Here is a 22,789-nt window from a genome sequence, read left to right as displayed (position 1 = left end):
TGGTATACAATACAGTGCTGTGTGTGTGCTATATAGTGTGTGCCACACACAAACATACATAATCCGAGGACAATATAATAATATATGTTCACTTTTTATTAAATTAAAAGCCTATGCCTTTCTTTCTATTATGCATTCAATATTGAGCCATATTATCTCCATATATGAACATGCTGCATCCTGTAAGATCCTTCTTTCTTAACCGAAACTGAGTGACAGTGACTTATTTATCCCAGAAACAACATATGACTCACCAAAAAACATACTCAGTCATAGATACTGTGTACTCATGTGAGAGCCAGTTACTCACACACACACACACACACACACACACACACACACACACAATAATAACACGGTTGATGATAAATAAGAAGTTTTTAGCTTGAAGTTCAGTTCACACACAGTATAGTCTTTGAGCAGTATTCAAATGAATCCATTTGACTACTGCTCTAAATGTTATGGTATTTAGTGTAGTGTCAGCAGTCAGCCTCTTCTCTCCTTACGCGTCACCGGCAGGTTTCTGTGTACTGTTCAGTGCTCAGATCCGGTCCAGAGGCTCGCCTACTGTATCCGGTAAATATGCTCACACACACACACATGAGCACAAACGGAGCTTTTCCGTATCCGCTCTGGACCGGATCTGCAGTGTGCAAGGCAAACTGATCTCGTCCAGACTGCACCTGGTGCGTCAGGTAGGCATGTTGGACACGCCCGCTCAAACCTCAAGCACCCGGAAAAACTTCCAACAGGTTTTTATGTTCAGGCTGAGTGAGTGAGACCACACAGGAACGGAGCAGGAGGACACACGGCTCGATTAAATGTGTGAGAACGAGCGTTTTTATATATATATTCTTTTCTGGTCGCAGTTTGTAAAACCACAAGGATTTGTTACCTGCAGTTTTTTTTACCCAGGGCTTGTTGTTATTGGTGACAAACAAACGAGGATCGTTCCTGGTGTGACGACACCAGGCCTCACGACAGGTTCACCTTGTTGTTTAAAACACTCCAAACATTATAACAACAAGAGACTTGTTTTAACTCTTTAACAAGATGGACTACACGGACAGTGGAATGAGATACACGCCCAAGTCTGTCAGATCGGTAAGTTGTTGTGTGCCTGTGTTAAGAGTGATTTCGATGTACGTTTATAATTGATCCTTTAATACCATTTTTGTGTCTCGATCTTTCTGGTGTGCATCTCGAACTTTTTAAGTTTTTAATTTCAAGGACCCCCAATTTGATATGGACTACTAGGCCCTAGGGGACCCCCTCCCCCATTTGATTTGATACGATTTTTATCTCTACTATAAAATGATGGGATATTGTATTTATTTGTGCATTCTCTGAGTTACACTTCCAGACCCTCACCCATAAGGTTGCTACTTGCTAGGGTCTATCCCTGGTCCAGAGACTGCATTTTGAGATTATTGAATAAAACATGCTAGTGTTTCCAATCCAACCTCACTTCAAAAACCTTGGCAATCATTGTACTTGTAGGTTAACTCCAGCTCTGTCACAAAACTCATTATTGGAACACTGGTTTGTCTAAAGATGTTTCATTTTTCTATTAATGATGAATGAAATGGACTACTAGTCCACTTTAATAATAATAATAATATCTCAAATATATATATATAGTGCTTTTCTGAGTACCCAAAGACGCTTTACATGGGGGGGGGGGTCTTTACAGAGGTAACAACACAAATAAAAACAACTTTAGAAATAAACACTAAAAGCTATAAAAACATTAAAAGACAGTGAAAAAAAGGTTAGCAAGGGAAGGAAATGATGAAGAGGGCGGTTTGGAGGGTGGGGGGCATCTCTTAGTGCCTTAGGGTGGGCATTCCACAGGGTTGGGGCAGCAAAGGCAAATGTCACGACCCCCAAACCCTGGTCCAGTGCTTACAGCGAGTCTCTCACTGCTGTAAGCACTGGACCAGGGCTATGTCACCCCATGTCCAGAGTTTGGTCTTGGGGACATAGAGGAGGTTTTCATCACCGAGAAATACAAAACCTTTGCCATGTAATTATTTCAGACCATCCAAGAACGTGCATCAGTAGTTATAGCTTAATCTTCACATCATTAATTGGCAGTTACTATGATCAGTAACATCGTGTTGGTAACATCTCTGAAAAGTATATTAATGTAGTCAATACTGCCTACTGCCTCTGTTTTTATCCTGTTTTTATCCTTGAACACGATAGTCTTGCATGATAATAATACAAACAAAGTTATTAAAGTTATTTATAAATGAGGGTGGTGTACGACAACACATATTTGATCAATCAATTGGGGTATACTATATCTGTCACTCACTCACACAAGTGCATATTTCTTGTTTTATTGTATACACTACAGTGTACTGAGTGTAGTGTATACAATAACACAAGAAATATGTGTACAGTAGCTGTTAAGATGGGTCCTATATTGTCCTAACTTTTGACATTATTGCTACTTTAGTCATTATTGTAAACGTTGGACTGCCACCACTGCACCAAATCCACTCTACAATGTTTCTGTAGTGTATAGTTGCATAGGAGTTCAGTTCATTCAACTATAAATGAGGTGCCAATGCCTGGATTCCGGTTCGGCCGCCGTGTTGTGACATGTTGACTCGAGAGTCCATCCTCCCAATGTCATGAGAAGAATAACAGTCCACACCCTCTCATAGTGTGGGGATAAAAATAGATCTCACAATCAGTGCTGACTCACTGACATGGTTTCATATGCCACAGCTCCTTGCAGTCAGAGCATGCAAAAAGACGGCAAACTATATACAGTAGGAGTACGGTAGGTATTTAACTCTGAAGAGCGTGTACTGTACACACATGGACCATTTGTCCTCTCTTTCGAGTTACAGGCCCGGTTCCATTAATAGTAATACACAGACTAACACAGTCTTCTGCGTTCAATTACAACACTGAGGATTTCATTTGTACACAAAGAGACAGCATGCAATAAATGCTGTAATTGAGTTAGGAAATGATGGCTTAATGATTGATCGTTGTTCACAGACGGTAGTACAGGCCTGGTGAGGCCGAGGAGTCAACCTGTGCACTGCAGTATCAATATGCAGACAGTGTTGTTGGCAATAACGTTGTGAGATGCTTGTCCTTCAAACAAGTACATTTGCCTTTCACTTGTCCAGGCACAAAGGTCACTCATATTTTCATGTTGATTTGTTGCTTGATATAGAAGAGAAAATTAATCCCCCAAAAACCTGCTTCTCGATTAATCGGCATGAGCATGGTTAAGTCAGTGACGGGTTCTAAATGTCTATACATTTTCCGCTAATTGCCCAGCACTAATGTGCTAATAGATAGATGATGACGACACACCAGAATGACTAGTTCTTCTGATAATGACACTCTGCCCTGCTACAAGTCAGACTGCTGGAGTTTAAATTGAGCCGTGAAGAGATTGCAAAACTACTGTAATGGGGCTCTCTGTCTGTACATTTGTATGTATGTCACTGTGTCTCTGCAATGACTACAGCATTCAGATGATGGTTGTTATTTCTTTATGCTCCATCGTGGCCCTGGATTCAGCTCCAGAAAGACATTAAACTGGAGCATAATATCAGACCTGGTTGGGGGGGGATGCTTTTAAAAGTTTACTTTTGAAACCTGACTTTTAAAGTCTTTGTGGTTTATTGTATTTTATGTTGAAATCCCGATCACTTGCAGTACATGGCCAGGGATCCCTTGTAAAAGAGAGAACCATCTCAATGCTGGTATGGGAATCACCTGGCTAAAAAACAAAAGAGAGGAATAAATACTGCATCATCATCAACTCGCAAGGCATCTTTTTTTAACTCAATGTCTGACATTATAGTGTAGGTTGGTAGTCATTCACTGGTCAGAAGTCAAGGTAAAAAATGTGATTAAAACACATTGTCATACGTATAATGTCTGACACTATTCATGGTAGAATGATGATACTACCAGGGGCGACTGTGGCTCAAGAGGTAGAGCAGGTCGTCCAATGATCCATGGGTCGGCGGTTCGAATCCCGGCTCCTCCTGTCTACATGTCGAAGTGTCCTTGGGCAAGACACTGAACCCCAAATTGCTCCCGATGTGCTGGTTGGTACCTTGCATGGCTTCCGCCCGCAATCGGTGTATGAATGCGTGTGTGAATGGGTGAATGTAATGCACAATCTATGTAAAGCGCCTTGGATAAAGGCGCTATATAAATGCACCATTTACCATTTACCATTTACTTGAATTTGAAAGCTTGTTCAAGCCATTATATTTCCGTCCAAGGTGATATAAGACAATGAAAATGAACCCCATGCAGTGATGCAAATTAGCCTTCAGCCTGCATCTGTAGACTCATTAAATTGAGAGAGGACGCAATCATGTCACCCTCCAGGTTTCCTAGGATGCAATGTTGTACTCTTTGTCTGTACTCTTAACGTTGTTGAAGTAGGACTCATAAAAATTAATGTCCCTGGGACCAGCCCTGGGTCCCGGGACCCATTACATTGTAAACCTATTCACATCAATGCCCATGGACAAAATGTGGCATTTCATGGCTTAAACAGCCTCTGGGAAGAGAAAGAACAGCACCCAAGTTGATTTGCCTGATGAGGACGTAGTAGGTCGAAACGTTGCAATTTGTTGCCTCTAAATAAAGTAAGTCTCGGAGCTCTAGAAACTAGTGTGCGGATGTTCTTCTTTCTCTTCCTTGATGTTTGCCTTATGCCTGACATCCAGCACCTGGCCTAAATAGAGATTGAGATGTCCACACAATCTTCTCTGTTACACAGCCTCTGCACACACTTTTCTTGTTAATAGTTGAGGTGAAGCCCACAAAAAACGCACGGGTTAAATGAATCAATCCAAATGCTGGCATGCGACATGGCCTCGTAAGAGTGACCACCTCAGAAACAAGAGGTTACAGGTTCAGGTTCAAGAGGTTACAGGTTCAGGTCCCCGACCAAACAGTCCAAACTGTCAAATGGGTCCTTGAGAAAGATACAGAACTCAGTGCATTCCGTCTCCCTTGGAGGGGGTCCGGCCTCAAAGGGACCTGGCCACGGCCTCCCACGCCGTCACACACACACACACACACACACGCCCCCCCCCCCCTCACACACACACACACACACACACACACACACACGCGCGCACGCACACACAGGTATAGAAATGTTATACATAGGTGTTCCCGGATTGAAAGGAATAAAGACGAACAGGTGTTCCAGTTCTAAATGGTTAAATGTTTCCACCCAGTTTTTACAACGAAACCCGGGAGATTATCTTCAGCCTCTACTTAGGTCAGACGTTTAGAGACTGACTTGTGACTGTATAATAAACCATTCAGTCTTGTGTCACTTGAATAAAACCACAATGCTGTAATTAAGAAGAATTATAACCCTAGCCAAATGGTTAGGTTCCTTCATACCACATGGGCCCAAACTGGCCTCTTCAGTGCGACCCGTTTTCGACACATAATTTCACATTGTTAACAGTAGTATATGTTTCAATAATGAGCTTTTGGGTATACTAGTATACAGAAATGTGTTTGACAATCTTCACCTATAATGACATGCCCAAAATAGGGAAGGGACGCCAGGTTGAAAAGAGGTTAAGGAGGCCCAGAATGTCTGGCAGTGGCTATGCTGGGTGTTTGTTTCGTGCAGTCTAGATAGAGTCTACAGAAACCTGTTGTGATTCCTGCAGCCTACACCAGCAGCAGAGGGTTGCCTCCAGCAGGTTTGACAGGAAATGTCAGAACTGAAACTTTTTTTCCCCTAGTCCCTACCCCCGTCTCTCCCTCCCCCGCTCTCCTCGTTATACCTCACAAACAAGCACACAGCTGTGTGAGTCATGTCATGTGGAACGCACCCTGCGTAATAATAAATCCAGTCATAATGGACAGATGGAGAAGGGAAGTGAAACTGTCCCTTCTCATTTGGAGGGTCATTCTTGACGATCACTAAACATTGACGACAGTCAGTCATTCCACAGTGTTCATTGTTTACTTGCAGAGCTGCAATTGTCACTCACTGTCAGGTCGACTTTATCTACAAAGTGTGCAACATGTATATCTTTCCTTGCCTGACCTCTGCATGGCTTTTGAAGATTATGCCCCCCCCCTCCCCCTCTCTCTCTCCACCCTCTATCTGCCACTTAACGGGTGTCCCCTGTGGCGCCCCCGTTATGCGATGCTCAGCCAATCACAGCACAGAATGACACACCGTCCAGCCAGTCACAGCGCCAATTTCGGCACCAATTCCGTCCTCAAATTTTGAGGACACAATTACTAGATAACTTTTCTTGTGACCACCTCGCTCTGACTTATGGTGCGTTACCCGTTCATATAATATTATGTAAATTAAGGCAACGGGTCGCACACACCAAGACTGCATTTTGGTTTTTATTCGTGGATGATCAGATGAATTAAAGATAAACGTTTCGGCTATCCAGGCTTCATCAGTGTTACTTCATCAGTGTTACTGATGAAGGCCGCTGGATAGCCGAAACGTTTGTCTTTGATTCATCATGCAAGAATAAAAACTAAATCGCAGTCTCGGTGCGTGCGAGCCATTACCTTTGTTTCCATAAGAGGACACAATTACTAAAATGATTAGTTTAGATAATATAGATGGCAGCCAAGTCTATGGACTTTACTTTAATATTTGTTTAGAGCACAGTAGCACTTGCATGATGTAAATAGTTTGCCAGCCAATTCTATGGAGTTTAATGTTTGTTTTAGAGCACTAAATGTCGCCAATATAAATACAGTGAGCGCCCGTCACTTCACGAGTGTGATTTCTTTACTGTTTTTCTTGCATTACTTGGTCTCCTGATGTCTATAAATCTGTGAATCCTGAATGTTATTTATCAAAAAAAATTACCAATCTTTATAAGTTAATAGTATAGCTAGCAGAGATGAGACGTGATTTGCGTTCCCTGGTCTTCTATTGAGAAATATAGACCCTGTGTTTTTAACAGCTATTTGACGGATACTATAAAGTCTCCTCTGACCAAGCGAGCATGCCGTCTTGACTCACAAGTACAAATTGTCTCCCATACAGGAGAGATCTGTGTTTAGTACCCAGGAAAGACATGCATCTTATGGATTGTAGATTTAAAATTCCTTATTTTTTTATAATTTGATCCATGTTTTTTCCATTATCATTTTTAGTATCCCATGGTATGCCCCATCATAACCACAGGTTAAAATAAAACAAATATGTAAACATTTTATTATATGGATAATGTAATCAAGCTTCAATGCTGTAGGTCTGGAAAGTAAAGCCTTGTGGCACATTCCCAAAAAAACAAACACATACAGTATGCCCCTCTGCTATCACTTATCTCTCGGAAGCTACATTGTTAGAGAAACATTCCTTCCATACTGTCTTCAAAGATCATTTGAGTTGCCTCCAAATATATATATACTGTATATAAAGCCTTGTGGCACATTCCCAAAATACAAACACACATACGGTATAGTATGCCGCCCTGCTATCACTTATCTTTCGAAAGCTACATTGTTAGAGAAACATTCCTTCCATACTGTCTTCAACAAAGATCATTTGAGTTGCCTCCAAATATATATTTAAATTGTATTTAAATGATAAGCCCCCTTGAGTTGCATGCATCTCAAAGAGCCTTAGAGGCAAACAAACAAAGATTGTTCCTTCCTAGTTGCTACCGTTCTGTAGAAGAGGAATGCTTGTGCTGTTCAAGAGCCATGCCATTATTGGCTACATTTTCTTTTTACATTTACATGATTGAATATTGCTATTGCAACTTGGATGACTTTACATAATCTATTTTACAAGCTCTATTCTCATCACAGTCGGCACAACCTGGAAATACCTGGGGAAGTGAAAGTGAAACACAGGAAGTTTAGTTTAATGCACGTAAAAAAAGAACAACGGCAAAATAAATGTTGGCTAGTGTGTCACCACCAGGGGGGCAGTCAGACGGATATTTTGTGAAGCCACTAAGGAAATGAAAGTTCATATAATGGCCTGTTGTGGCGCTGTCACTGGACCCAGAAAAACCCATAGCCCCATAGAAGTCCATGTATTTTGGCCCAACTTCACCTAGACTGTATTACCTTAATAAACATGGTCATGAATACTTTTTGCTTCCAGTCACTAGTTTAAAGTCTCATTTCTAATGTCATAATATTCTTTTTGGAAAATTATGGTCCCATTTATTAAAAAAATGACCATAAAGTCGCGCATGTTCTGAGAGGCGTGGCTACCGTTACAGTCTATGAACGGGATCCCCCACCCACTCGAGTCAAAATAAAAACCAACGAAGAAGAAGGGGGAAGTCCCGCCTCGTTGTCTGGGCCAGCCAATGGGCCAGCTGGCCTGAACTGGGCCAAAACGGATCTTGAAAGATGGCGACTTCCATTGCAAGGACTGACAGGCTTCATTTTACGTTCACGTTAGACCCGCGGAACGCTTTGTCCATATTTTTTACAGTCTATGGTCACCACACAAGAAGCCAGTTTGACAAACACCTGCGTTGTGATTGGTGTATCTTCATCTGAACCTACAGTACTACAGTATGCCTTGTTTTCCTCTTGTCTCCAGTTGCAGCCCGTGCAAATTCCTTTCGTGGGTTGATATCAGGGGGGCAGTCAGACAGATATTTTGTGAAGCCACAAGGAAATCGGGATTTCCTGAAAGTTCATATAATGGCCTGTTGTGGGTGGCGCTGTCATTGGGCTCAAAAAAACCCATAGTCCCATAGAAGTCCATGTATTTTTTTGGGCCCAACTTCACCTAGACTGTATTACCTTAATAAACATGGTCATGAATACTTTTTGCTTCCAGTCACTAGTTTAATGTCTCATTTCTAATGTCATAATATTCTTTTTGGAAAATGATGGTCCCATTTATAAGAATAATTACCATAAAGTCGCGGATGTTCTGAGGGGCGTGGCTACCGTTACAGTCTATGAATGGGATCCCCCACCCACTCGAGTCAAAATAAAAACCAACGAATAAGAAGGGGGAAAGTCCCGCCTCGTTGTCTGGGCCAGCCAATGGGCCAGCTGGGCCCAAACGGATCTAGAAAGATGGCGACTTCCATTGCAAGGACTGACAGGCTTCATTTTACGTTCATGTTAGACCCGGGTTCGGAACGCTTTGTCCATATTTTTCACAGTCTATGGTTGATATACAGAAAGGAAGATGCATTAGTTCAATGATCCTAAGTCATGTGTCTTTGTGTCTCTTCCAGGACATGGACTGGGACACCAATGAACAGTTCCTGCCAGCATCGGACACCAAGAAGTTGGAGAAGAAGAAGGGTCCCGGCAGGGTCGGGGCCGTCATCGGCGTCGTGATTTTCGCCGCCGTTGTTGCACTTATGACTGGCCTGTTGGTCTGGCATTTCCACTGTGAGTAGTCCTCCCCCCCCCCTTATGACTGGCCTGTTGGTCTGGCATTTCCACTGTGAGTAGTCCTCCCCCCCCCCTTATGACTGGCCTGTTGGTCTGGCATTTCCACTGTGAGTAGTCCTCCCCCCCCCCTTATGACTGGCCTGTTGGTCTGGCATTTCCACTGTGAGTAGTCTTCCCCCCCTAGTGAAGTGTCAAAAACAGTGGATTAAGAACCTCAACACGGATTTTCCTGGAGGCTTAAACATGCCTAAAATCAGATCTTGAACACTACAAAACTTAAACTCAGGATTAAACTGGAGAAATCTAAAAGTGATTGGATCAGACTTCCTTCGGATACATGGCGAATGCATTTATTCCTTGCATTGTGCCTACACATGTTGCGACCGCATGTGTAGGCACAGTGCACTGAAGTCTTTTAATTCCCCCTAGTGAAGTGTCATAGTCTGATTTCTAACGACCTCTTCAGTCTCCACAGCAGGAACAATTGCTTCAGAGAATAACAAATGATATTATGTAAAGATTTTCTTTGCTCTGTTGCAGCTCTTCCGTCAGCTAAGAAATAACATAGATGGCCTTGTAGCCGTGGTTCTAAAAACTCTCAGTTTTTTGGATCAGATAGCAGATGGTATATTATCGTTCTGGGGATCCAGACATTAACCCATTTTGGACTGAGGTCGATTAAAAAAAAGGCTTCTAAATCCTAAAAAAAAATCTGAATAACCCATGTTTCTATGTCAGCGGTGCTCAACCTTTTTCATGTCAAGGACCCCCAGAAGTATCTCTATTGGGCCACGGACCCCCATCTCAAAATATGTAGTTCCAGGGACCCCCCAGAAGCAAATATTTTAGTTAAAAATGTTCGCTCTGAGATATATATTCAATGATTTGCACCAACGATTTGTCTAAAATAGCAGACCTAGCTTGTAGATCTGCTATTTTTCAATAGCTAAATTATAACATAATGTTTAAAACACCAAAAGGGGTTCCCGCCCAAAACCATGTCTAAACCATGCTAACATGCAGCACTTTAAATACAATTACTTAATTAAACCACAAACTAATGCCTAAACCCATCCATCTCTGACTGTTATTGCAATGGATCAAGGTTACTTTCCTGCAAAGCAATTCATTCAAAGCTCTCCTTTACTATTCTCCATGCTAAATAATTTCATTCCTCACGTGGTGTCTGCCTTGGTCTATGTAGAGACAGTTGAACTCCAGAACTCAGAAAACCGGCTTTCTAGTGTAAAGCAAGCACCTGGGGGGAACAGGGCCTTCTATGTTTCTGCCCCCAACCTCTGGAATGAACTCCCCAGTCATCTGAGAGTTGCCCCCCTCCCGGCCTCCTCTCCTTCAAAACCTCACTCAAAACCCACCTCTTCAAGATAGCCTTCTCCAGCTGAGGTCTGGTTAAGATGTGTGCGTCTTTGTTTTCTTGAATTAAAGTTGTTCCTACTGTTTTAGTTTAAAGCGCTTTGGGTACTTAGAAAAGTGCTATATAAATCTGAGCTATTGTTATTATTGCGAACGCAATGAGCACTTACTATGAGACCTAGCAGATCATGTCTGTCTGTGTGTGTGTCTGTCTGTGTGTCTGTCCCGCTATCCAAATATGGAGTGTGTTGCATCAGCAATCACTCAGCTCCATATATGGGCACAAAAGGGGCCAGTTCAGACACACAGACAGACAGACAGACAGACAGACAGACAGACAGCCATGATCTGCAGGGTCTCAGCTGCGTTCGCTTCCCGTGTTTGCACGTCTTACTGGTTATTATAAGGTAGCTCCACACGGTCGGCCAGTGTGGAAGCGTCGCGAGCTTGTCGGCAGGAGACTCCTGACGAGAAGCTCCGTCGCGTGCCGTCCTTATCGACGCGTCGGAACCCGTTGATGAAGAACCGAACATGTCCGGTCGGTCGCCAATGTCTGGAGGGACCCTATCCATGTTGTAGTGATGAGGGGGGCAAATTACTCCACTGTAGAGTGGACTTCTAGTCTGCTGGTCATGTTTCAGAGCTGACTACTGGTGTAGTGTGATGTGAACTAGATACCATATTCTCAATATCAACTCTCAAATAATATACAATACCAATCAATCGACTCCAGATAAACTCCAAAGCAAGGCTAGCGAAAATAACGCTATCTTTGTTTGTTTTGGTGAGAAGCTCCATGTTGCCAGAGAGTGAAAGAGAGTTTCTGTGAGTGAAACAAGCGACCAGGGTCTATGAAAACAAATCCAAAAGAAACAACCAGTTTCACTACTTGAGCCCTATTACATCAGCTATTTTTTTTAAGAATCATGAAAGCAATCCGAAATAAGCAACTACACTTCAGAAAAAAGCCCAAACTATAAAGCGACAGGCAACTATGAATATTAAGCTATGTTACAGGAAAACTAGCCCAAAGTCACTTATAATAAGCGGAACTGGCAACACTGCAAACCAGCGCTGCTGGCTGCTTTCTGCCATTTGCATGGGGGGAAATAATCTTTCGTCGGCAGACTGGTTTTGTGCTGATCAAAAAATGCTTGTCTGTTGCAATCTGACAGTTTTAACCAGTCTTTGACTAGTCTGAACAAGGTTGTTTGGTCTGAAATCACCTTAACGTAACATACTGTATAATATGGTATATCTTCTCCCTTCTGGCTCCAAAACTGTGGAATGCACTTCCCATTGCAGTCAGAACTGCAGCATCACTCCCAATCTTCCGCCGTAGTTTGAAAACCCACCTTTTCAGACTCCATCATGGCCCATAGATAGCAATTCTGTAGACTTAGATAGCATTTGATACAGACTTATAGCATGTTATGTAAACAGCATAAGTGCATTGTATGCAGTCATAGCACGTCATAGTACATAATGTATATCATAGTAGTATAGATGTATAGCTTATATGTATAGTTTCATTATAGATATTCCACTGTTACTTTCTTAGCTTACGCATGTTTCATGATAAATGTTTTTATGTGATGTATTCCACATGCTTTTTGTTCTTGCTTAATGTAAGTCGCTCTGGATTAAGAGCGTCTGCTAAATGCCTAAATTGTAAATTGTATGCTGTGTGCCTTTCCAACCATTCTAGTCCGTAAAGACATACGTGTGAAGAAGATGTACAGCGGCTCCATGAGGATAACCAACCAGGTGTTTGTGAGTGACTACGAGAAAGCCGACAGCTCTGAGTTCAAAGCCCTGGCTCGCCAGGTGGTCACACAGGTAATGAAGGCCGCTTCGTGTCCCGCTCACAGATAAGGCTTCAGATTCATCATGTAACAAACGGTCAAATTAATTTTCATCTGTCTTTCTTAGCTGAAGGCCATCTATTCCAGGACACCACAGCTGTCCAAATATTATGTTGGCTCCACCGTTCAAGCTTTCAGGTATGACAGTGGTTTAAGGATGCACCAATTCAAGTAAAATGACCAGTCAGTGCTGATAGTTAAAAAAAACAAAAAACTGTGATGTATAATTCCCAGATTTTTTTTTTGGGGAGGTGAAGATATTACTACATGTCATACTCGTTTATTTTCTACCCAACTGTCGCTTATAGTTAATCAAATCACTATATGTAATAGTTTATTTTTTTTATTTTGGCGGTGGTGAGTAAAAACAGAGAAGGGCTGGGCCGGTGGCGGTGGTTTGCTCTTCACCGCGGCTCCGTGACGTCATGTTGTAGTTGCGGTGGTCACCTCACCACCGATAAATCAGACTATGAGAATAACGCTTCAGGCTGACTTTCCACCCTCCTTTTGATGTCCCTCCCCAGTGAAGGCAGTGTGATTGCCTACTACCTGTCTGAGTTCAGCGTACCTAAAGGTCAAGAATCGGCGGTGGACAGCGCCATGTCCAACATGGACAAGCTAGTAGAAAAAGAACAGCGCTCTAGCAAAAGGCCCAACAGCGCTCTCCAACTGGAAGACGTGAGCGCCTCAAGTAAGACTCAAGACTCTGTAAAGCTTCCAATGTGTGTCCTTATTCACTCTCATAACCACTTGTTATCTGGGATGCAATACTGTACTCAGTACTGTACTCTTAACGTTGTTGAATTAGGACACTCATAACATGTCCCTGGGACCCATCTAAAAGACCACCCCTGGGTCCTGGGACACATTACATTGAAGACCTATTTACATCACTGAAACGTATCTTGTTTTATGCATCCTAATGTTATTAGGACGCATAAAACTAAACTAAAATAACAGATGCAATTACAATACAGAAAATAATTAAAAAAGTAAGTAACTCAATCAAAGGCAGCGTAAAACAGAAAGTGCTTTGGCTGTGTTTTAAGTGGCAGCAGAGAGCAGACCTTGATATATATATATATATATAGATCATGATATGAATCGCACAAGATCAGAAATGTGTTTTGGCTCTATACAGCAATACTAGATCAATACAGTAATACTAGATCAATATTGATGTAATGGTTTCTGGGGTTGTTTTTGTTTTGCAGGAATGGACTCCAGATTGGTCTCATCAACGTTTACTAGTGAGTTATCTGCTTTTACATATATCACCTTACCGTACATATCACCTTCTCTTTCTTTACTCTCTCTCTCTCTCATTATATACAGTATATGCTGTGAATAATGATTCAAGACTAGGGTGTCGTCCAGAAAGAAAAGTATTTCTACATATTACATTTACAGTGTGCATTTGTACTGTTTATAGTACAGATTCCGAACAACAAAGGTGGCATTTACAGTTACACGCAAGAATGCTTCAAGCAGAAGTTATGCATTCAAGTGTTTACAGAATACAGACCCAGAATTAGCCCAGTGAGGGGAAACGCATGCCGTTGCACCCGGGCTGACGGTGGCGCGGTGTAGACAGTGTAGACGGTGGGGAAGTTAACCCATTCTGAACGGGAACCCGTTTTGGTGTTTAGCATCACGTTATGCTTTAGCTATTGAAAAACAGCAGATCTACAAGCTCGTAGCGCGCCACCGAGTGGCGCGCTACGAGCTTGTAGCTCTGCTATTTTTGAAAAATCGAAGAACGACTGACATTTTTTTAGAATCTGATCTCAGGTCAGAATGGGGTTAATCAGACCAGTGTGTGTGTCCAGTGGAAACCTCGTATGAATCTGATCTCAGGTCAGAATGGGTTAAGATTGTGGGGTGGGCGGTAACGGGTGGATCACTGAGTAATGGCATAATATACCACAGTCCCCTCCTTGCAGCTGCCCCTGGTTCAAATCCGACCGGAGGCATTTTACTACCTGTCATCCCCCCTCTCTTTCCCACCTTTAAGTTGTCCCTCTCCCCTGTATGTATCTGAATAAAACAAGACAGGTCTCAAAGCTTCCCTGTATACATATTATTCCCTCTGCTATCATATTGTCCAAATATGGAGGGGCGGCGGGATGCTGGAATGCGAGATGATAAATTCACAAAGATATTCATGGGAGGAATATTCACAGAACAAATATAAACAGTAGGCTGAAAATATTCAGGGGCTTACTTCAGTGGCCTGCTGGTAGTCTGTACAATAAATTTGATCGGTCCCATTGTTTTTTTAAATATTCGCTGTGGACACACACACACACACACACAGATAGATTCTCTTCTAGACCTCATCTTCTAGGAACTACGCTGTAAACAGGAATTCAGTGTATTCAATTCGATCTTTATTTCAGACTCGGCGTCTGAAAGAAACATAAAACGTTATATATGCTCTGACAACCTGTAGAGGCAGTTTCAACAAGTATATATGGTATGCAAGCTCAACGTTTGCAGGAAGGAAGATGGCAAGGAATCTGAGATTGAGGCAGGGTGAGACGCAGGCCAGCAGGCACTGGCATGTTTTTTCAATCCTGTAGGTGAATTAATGACTGTGTCACACACTGTGTATTTCAGTTCATAGACTACAGGAAGATTGATATATTTTTTTATTACAATCCATATTCACAGAGAAAATTCCCCTTTCTGTCTCTCTCTTCTGTGTTTTCACAAAATACTGATCAAGCTCATTATAGCTTGTCCTACCCAGATAAGTGATCCTCAACCATCTTAATATCAAGGCCTTCACGTTTAATTATGCTTTAGAAAAACCGTTAAAATGTGGCGCAAATCATTGAATATATATTTCAGAGCGAACATTTCTAACTAAAATATTTGCTTCTGGGAGGTCCCTGGAACTGGAAATATTTTGAGATGAGTCCGTGGCCCAATAGAGATAATTCTGGGGGTCCTTGACATGAAAAAGGTTGAGCACAACTGACACAGAAACATGGGTTTTTCAGAAAAATGTTAGGATTTAGAAGCCCTTTTTTTTTAATCGACCTCAGTCCAAAATGGGTTAATTGGTATCATCGGTAATACCTCTGAAGGAAGCAGGGAAGGGACCATGTTCTTTAATACCTCTGGAGGAAGCAGGGAAGGGACCATGTTCTTTAATACCTCTGAAGGAAGCAGGGAAGGGACCATGTTCTTTAATACTTCTGAAGGAAGCAGGGAAGGGACCATGTTCTTTAATACCTCTGAAGGAAGCAGGGAAGGGACCATGTTCTTTAATACCTCTGAAGGAAGCAGGTAAGGGACCATGTTCTTTAATACCTCTGAAGGAAGCAGGGAAGGGACCATGTTCTTTAATACCTCTGGAGGAAGCAGGGAAGGGACCATGTTCTTTAATACCTCTGGAGGAAGCAGGGAAGGGACCATGTTCTTTAATACCTCTGAAGGAAGCAGGGAAGGGTCCATGTTCTTTAATACCTCTGGAGGAAGCAGGGAAGGGACCATGTTCTTTAATACCTCTGAAGGAAGCAGGGAAGGGACCATGTTCTTTAATACCTCTGAAGGAAGCAGGGAAGGGACCATGTTCTTTAATACCTCTGAAGGAAGCAGGGAAGGGACCATGTTCTTTAATACTTCTGAAGGAAGCAGGGAAGGGACCATGTTCTTTCCAAAATGGTGTGTGCATGGTGTGTGCGTTGAACCACTCTCAGAGTTATAGACAGTCCTTTTGGGTCCTAGCTATTTAGCGGGTGTTCACAGGAAGGACCCTGGAGGTGGTCGAGAGTTAGTTTTTTGTTTATAATTCAGTGTGGCCCCCCCCCCCTCTCTCTCTCTCCTCTCTAGAGCAGTACACAAACTTTGTGCACGCCCGGAACGCCATAGAAACCATCAAGTCCCGGGGGTTCCCCAACACGCCGTACGAATCCAACATGGTCACCCAGTGGCACATCAGAGCGGACCCTGGGCAGGTTGTCAAGCTGCAGTTTGACACGTTCAACCTGGAGGAGGACTGCAAGAAGGACTATGTGAAGATCTACGACTCGCTGGTGGCCGTGGAGAACAATGTCATGGACGAGTGAGTTTTTGGGCACGTTTAATCCCCCGTCTGTTTTGACAATTAGCTTTTTGCATGTTAACCCATTTAGACCTGAGAACGATTCTATAAAAGTCGTCTAAATCTGAAAAACCTATGTTTCTATGTCCGTAGTTCTCAAACATTTTCATGTCAAGGACCCCCAAAAATGTATGTAATTGGCCGCCGAGCCCCGTTTGAAAATATGTAGTTCCAGTTCCAGATTTGAGGCACATTTTCACAAATGTTCAAAAATAGCAGACCTACAAGTTCATGAGCTTGTAGATCTGCTATTTTTTAAAACAGTCATGTGACATGCAATACAAACACAAACCAAGAAGTCATTGATGCACACGTTACAATATCAGTCAGGAAACATTAAGTGAACACAAAAGGACAGTTCTCGCAGCTCTTATTTTTTTATAAATGTTTTTGATCTACTGCTTGGCTTCAATTACAAACACAATAAAAAAGGGTTAGAGAATGACTATACATTTGGTTTATGAAAATTAAATGTAGCTGCAATAATTATCAAATTCATTATGTATACCAATTCGTTTTTTTTGCTTCTTATTACTATTCTTGTTGAAGCCAAACGGTACAATTTGCAAGTAAAGTATGAGTCCACATCATCAACAATATAGGAGATACATCCTTCCAAAAACAAGTGTGTTTACAGCAGATGTATCGAAAGGAAGGTTATCTTGTATGTATTCTATGCCCTCTGCTGGTCAGATTAGATACATTAACATTGATTCTGTACTGAGGTCATTATGGTTACCCCACTACCAGAGAACTGTCCAACATGACAAAGCATAAGATAGAAAATAGAAGCTATTTCGTATAACGGCGTACAAGGTTGAGATGTATTCCAATGCAATGAATTAACCCATTTTGGGGCGGGAACCCATTTTGGTGTTCGCATCATGTCGTGCTTTAGCTATTGAAAAATAGCAGATCTACAAGCTCATAGCGCGCCACCGAGTGGCGCGCTACGAGCTTGTAGGTCTGCTATTTTTGAAAAATCGAAGAACGACAGACTTTTAAAAAAAAAATCTGATCTCAGGTCAGAATGGGTTAATCAGACCAGTGTGTGTCCAGTGGAAACCTCGTATGAATCTGATCTCAGCTCAGAATGGGTTAATTCAACCCGATTTTGGTGGTCCTCTTTCTCAACAGGCTATGTGGCTACTTCTCCCCCCTGGCGCCCCTCACCTTCCTGTCGTCCAGTAACGTCATGTTTCTGATGCTGGTGACGGATAACACCACCAACTACCCCGGCTTCCTGGCTCAAGTCTCACAGATCCCACGAGGGAATAAAGGTGAGACTTTTCAAGCTTTGTCGCTCCTTATTTATTTCATTGTATGTTTTTTTGGGGGGGTTTTTATGTTTTCTTATTTAGATGGGGAACCTAGGCATTGCACCCTGAAAAGGCTCCAGGGAAAAGAATTATACTAAATTATATCAATTATATAATGATGTATAACCTGTTCTTTTTTTTTTTTTTTTTTTTTATCCCACGATTTTGTAACCCAGTTTTCTTTTCACCCAGTGCCAATTATCTAATGTAATCCTGGGCGCTACACTTCCTCTGCCAACCTGGGGGGGCAGCGGACTGACCTCATGCCTCCTTCTATGCATGAGGAGTCCAAGCTGCTTCTTTTCACCTGACAGAGGGGAATTTCCCCGGCCGGACGTAGCGCGTGGAAGGGACACGTTATTCCGACCAGTTCCTTTCCCCTCCATCAGGCGCCCCGGCTGGCCAGGGGGAGGTAGTTTTAGAGACCAGGATTACTGCATGTTTTTGTGAGGGTATCTACCCTAGGGGACACGGGGAGAACATGCAAACTCCACACAGAAAGGCCCTTTCTGTGTATAACCTGTTCATAATAAAAAAGAAAAGGCTCCAATGGTCCGAGTTGCTCCAGCGCCTTGCTGCCTTCTTTATCAAGAATCTAGGAAGTGTTCTTTTAGAACATATCCGTCCGTGGTCATCATATGGGCATACCTAACAATATATGCCAAAAAAAAAATGTATTGCTTTATCAAAAGTCCCTGAAAATCCAATCTTAAACGAAAATGTCCTACTGCGTGAGGACATGAATCAACATCGTGAATATAAATTCATCTTCGTTCACCTGATTCCCATAGCCGGATGTGCTTCCAAAAACACACCTGCTTTTAATTACAGAGCTACCCTGTATTGAATCGTCATCAGTCATTCAAGATGACATCCCAGACGGTGTAATACTAATTTTAAACGCAATCAGCACGCTCAAATATCTGAAAACATTATAGGTTGGAAACAAGCCACGCAGTAGCAAACATGCTTTGCTGGCCGTCTCTCTCTCTCTCTCTCTCTTGCAAACAAACACAAACAGTGAATGAGGTTCCAGCGTTCCATAGCCTCCCTGAACCCAACATGACTTTTTTTCCCCTTCTATCATTGTTTTAGAAATGACATGTGGCGGCCAGCTGATGGGAGACAAGGGGGATTTCACATCCCCCAACTTCCCAAACTACTATCCGCCCAGGACGTTCTGTGAATGGACTATCAAGGTGAGACGCTGCTGCTGACATTTTGCACGTGTACAACAACACCACTGCTACTCCTGTTATCATGCTGTCTTGTGCTGCTCTTTATTTCCACATGATGCCGTGTGTGTGTGTGTGTGTGTGTGTACTGTACTGTAATTTGATGTGACTAAATGCTAATGAGTGACGTCAGACCTATACAGGTCGGTTCATGTCTGTCATTAAGGCCCCGTTTAGACAACACCGTCTCCAGAGATAGCGGCAAAATAAAATATCTGATCGTGTGCCTTAAAGGAGCTTCAACAGCACACACACACACACACACACACACACACACACACCAAGACACCCCGCTCGATCATGATTGCCGGAAGGCCACTCTCCTATCTTGATGAGATGAAGGCTGGGCCACCTAGCCAAAAACTAAACCTACGTTTTTTTGGACCCCCCAGGGGTTAACTGGGGACAGGGAGGAACTCCTTCTATGGTCACAGCACACTCTATAGTAGGGAGGATTATATCACAACAAAACAAAAAAATAAATGATATTTTAAGTGAAATCACTGAATGTACCTTTTTAGGGGGTTACAAAGGCAAAAAAGTGAAACCCCCTTCTTTGGTACCGGGGAGGTAAAATGTTTTGTTAATTTATAGGCGGAACTGCAAAACGTGACGTCATGTCTCACACTACTAGTGTGCTTTTTTACATTATGTAAACGTACAGCTGCGATAGGAAGTAGAATATAAGCATAAGTCATATGCATTTTGGCAGCACGTCACTCACACCGCCACCTGGCATGCACACTACAGAGTTTGAAATCACTGTCCCGCGTGACTGCAGAATGCAAAGTGAGAACGCGACATGGTTTTCCGTTCTTATCGTTACCGTGTTCTAATTCTCTGTATGGCGTTTCTTCTCCCTCGAGGTCCCTGATGGTAAAGTGGTGAAAGTGACGTTCAACAAGTTCCTCTTGTCTGAGCCAGGACAAGACGACAGCGTTTGTGCCAAGGACTACGTGGAGATTAACGGGAAGAGGTCAGTCCATGTCTGCAAGCTAGCAGACTGCTTAAAGTGGGATGTTATTTCACTGCATGTCAAAATTTCACCAGCTCTTCAGTCACCAGAAAATGTATGTTCTGGTCAAAGTCAAAGTCAAACGATTTGTCACACACGTTACCGCAGTGAAATTTGTTCTCCGCATTTGACCCATCTCTTGGAGCGGTGAGCCGCAGCCAAGGAGCGGTGAGCTGCAGCCGTGCCGCGCTCGGGAATCATTTGATTAGTAGATTTGACCCCCCCCAATCCAACCCTTTGATGCTGAGTGCCAAGCAGGGAGGCACTGGGTCCCCTTTTTACAGTCTTTGGTATGACCCGGCCGGGGATCGAACCCCGACCTCCCAGTTTCAGGGCGGACGGGATACAAATTTCATCCAATCATGAGAGAGAATTTATACAGGATTATGCAGGATAAAGTATTTAAATTGGCACTGGAAAACAAGCTGATAAAATTATGTTTTGACGGGCTTCGACTCCTGACTGGATGAAATGTCTACAGAGTTTGTCAACAATTACTCTGAATATTATTGGGCTTTAACGTTTTAACAAAACGTTAAATTTACAGTAAATCTACTGTAGGGATGCGCCGTTTTGGCAATATTGGCCTTATATATGTCGATACTGAACCGATTTTTTTTAATGTGAAGCTGAAAAAGCCTTTTGTGATGATGATGAAGGCTGCAGATACAATCAGAATTGTATGTTGAAGCTTTCAAAAGGGTCAACAAGTTGGAACCATGTTAACCCATTTAGGCCTGACGTCGAAATTTATTTAATTTTAATTTTTTTAAATGTCTTTTTTTATCAGTGGTTCTCAATATTTCATGTCATGGGATATGGGGCAAAATGACAATATGGCACATCCCTATACTATGTGTTTGTGTCATAGACTGTAAAAAATATGGACAAAGCGTTCCCCGGGTCTAACGTGAACGTAAAATGAAGCCTGAAATCCCTTGCACTGTAAGTCGCCATCTTTCAAGATCCGTTTGAGCCCAGTTTGGCCATTGGCTGGCCCAGACAACGAGGCGGGACTTCCCCCCTTCTTCTTTGTTGGTTTTTATTTTGACTCGAGTCAGACATGCAAAAGTGTAGCTTTTCGGCGAAAATCGCCGTTTTTATCCCAAATATAGGACCTGTGTGATTCATGCAAATCCGTTAAAAAAATGTTTGGGGTGGGTGAGGGGGTCTGTGGAGCCCGAGCTCGCTGCCCGGAGAATTATCTGACAGACTACTCTCGTGAGTCACTAATGATTCTGAGCGACATTTCTGCTTGCTTCTGGGCGGCATGATGTGCGCAGCCGCTGGTCGCTCCGCGGAAAAAAAACCTGTTTGTGTGGACTCGGCATGAATTTTGACACACTGTCTGTGACTCGCCAGTCGATCCATTAGTTTAGCTGCTACAGTTAGCATTAGCAACGTTAGCACTTTGCGTTATACTGTCTGTGGTGTGGACGCGCCGGCGTCAGTTTCTCTCGCTGTGTGTGTGTGTGTGTGTCTGTCTGTGTGCTCGTGTGTGTGCATGCATGCGTATGAGTAAATAAATAAAGCACGCGTGTGTGTGTGTGTGTGTGTGTGTGTGTGTGTGTGTGCGTGCGTGCGTGCGTGCGTGCCAGGGCTTATACTAAATGGATATATTAAAAACGAAAACATGCAGCTCAACTGTTGAATAAGGAGAGGATGTTACTCTAAAATGTCTTAAATTGACTAAGGCTAAAATAATGAAGTAAACTGACCCTGTTGACTAAACCATCCCAAAACATTTAATTTGTATTATAATTCATTATTTTGCCAGTGAATATAATTTTCTATTTTACATGATGTGAAGAGTGTAACTGTAAGGGATTTTGAGATGGGAGTGTGAGTGCTGGACCAGTTTCTTTCTTTAAATCACACCTGTGTGAAGTGACCCTTATCATCATACATCATCCATTCATTGTCATTTTTGTGACAATGAATGTGTAGGATTGTGTAGGACAAAAATAGCCGATATATGACAATTCATTCATTGTCAATGGCATTTAGGACACAAATCTACTGAATATAGGAGGGGCTAGTGCTCCTCGAGGGGCTAGTGCTCCTGTTGGAGTAAATTAATTGTTCTATGACTATCAGGACATGAATGTTAACATCTTGCTCAATACTGACTAGATTTGTACTGATTTAGTAAATAATCATCTGTCATTTTTGAGTGGTGCAGCCACTCAACCACACTATAGACAGCTACAGTATGTGTCCCTGTGTCTGTCCCTGGCTGGGTCCCTGTGTCCCTGGCGGTGTCCCTGTGTCCCTGTGTCACTGGGTCTGTTCCTGGCTGTGTGCCTGTGTCACTGGGTCTGTCCCTGGCTGTGTCACTGTGTCATTGGGTCTGTCCCTGGCTGTCCCTGTGTCACTAGGTCTGTCCCTGGCTGTCCCTGTGTCACTAGGTCTGTCCCTGGCTGTCCCTGTGTCACTGGGTCTGTCCCTGGCTGTGTCCCTGGCTGTGTCCCTGTGTCACTGGGTCT

General features: G+C 42.8%; 1 protein-coding gene across 1 annotated transcript in view; it reads left to right on the top strand.

Moving 5' to 3' along the window:
* Positions 1 to 773: 773 nt before the first annotated feature.
* Positions 774 to 22,789, top strand: part of st14a (ST14 transmembrane serine protease matriptase a) — a gene marked incomplete at its 3' end in the record, with an annotated part of 34,542 nt that continues 12,526 nt past the window's right edge. The window contains exons 1-10 of the mRNA XM_080771883.1: positions 774 to 1,104; positions 9,222 to 9,381; positions 12,467 to 12,597; positions 12,691 to 12,761; positions 13,148 to 13,314; positions 13,838 to 13,873; positions 16,464 to 16,695; positions 17,872 to 18,014; positions 19,149 to 19,252; positions 20,155 to 20,264. Coding sequence (XP_080628009.1) covers positions 1,054 to 1,104; positions 9,222 to 9,381; positions 12,467 to 12,597; positions 12,691 to 12,761; positions 13,148 to 13,314; positions 13,838 to 13,873; positions 16,464 to 16,695; positions 17,872 to 18,014; positions 19,149 to 19,252; positions 20,155 to 20,264 — 1,205 coding nt within the window. The 5' untranslated portion in view covers positions 774 to 1,053. The remainder of the gene's footprint in view (positions 1,105 to 9,221; positions 9,382 to 12,466; positions 12,598 to 12,690; positions 12,762 to 13,147; positions 13,315 to 13,837; positions 13,874 to 16,463; positions 16,696 to 17,871; positions 18,015 to 19,148; positions 19,253 to 20,154; positions 20,265 to 22,789) is intronic.

This window comes from Protomyctophum bolini (assembly GCF_963924005.1).
Source record: "Protomyctophum bolini genome assembly, chromosome: 9".
Classification (NCBI taxonomy): Eukaryota; Metazoa; Chordata; class Actinopteri; order Myctophiformes; family Myctophidae; genus Protomyctophum; species Protomyctophum bolini.
The sequence above is the reverse complement of the archived record's forward strand: the minus strand, read 5'-3'. Positions and strand labels throughout refer to the sequence as shown.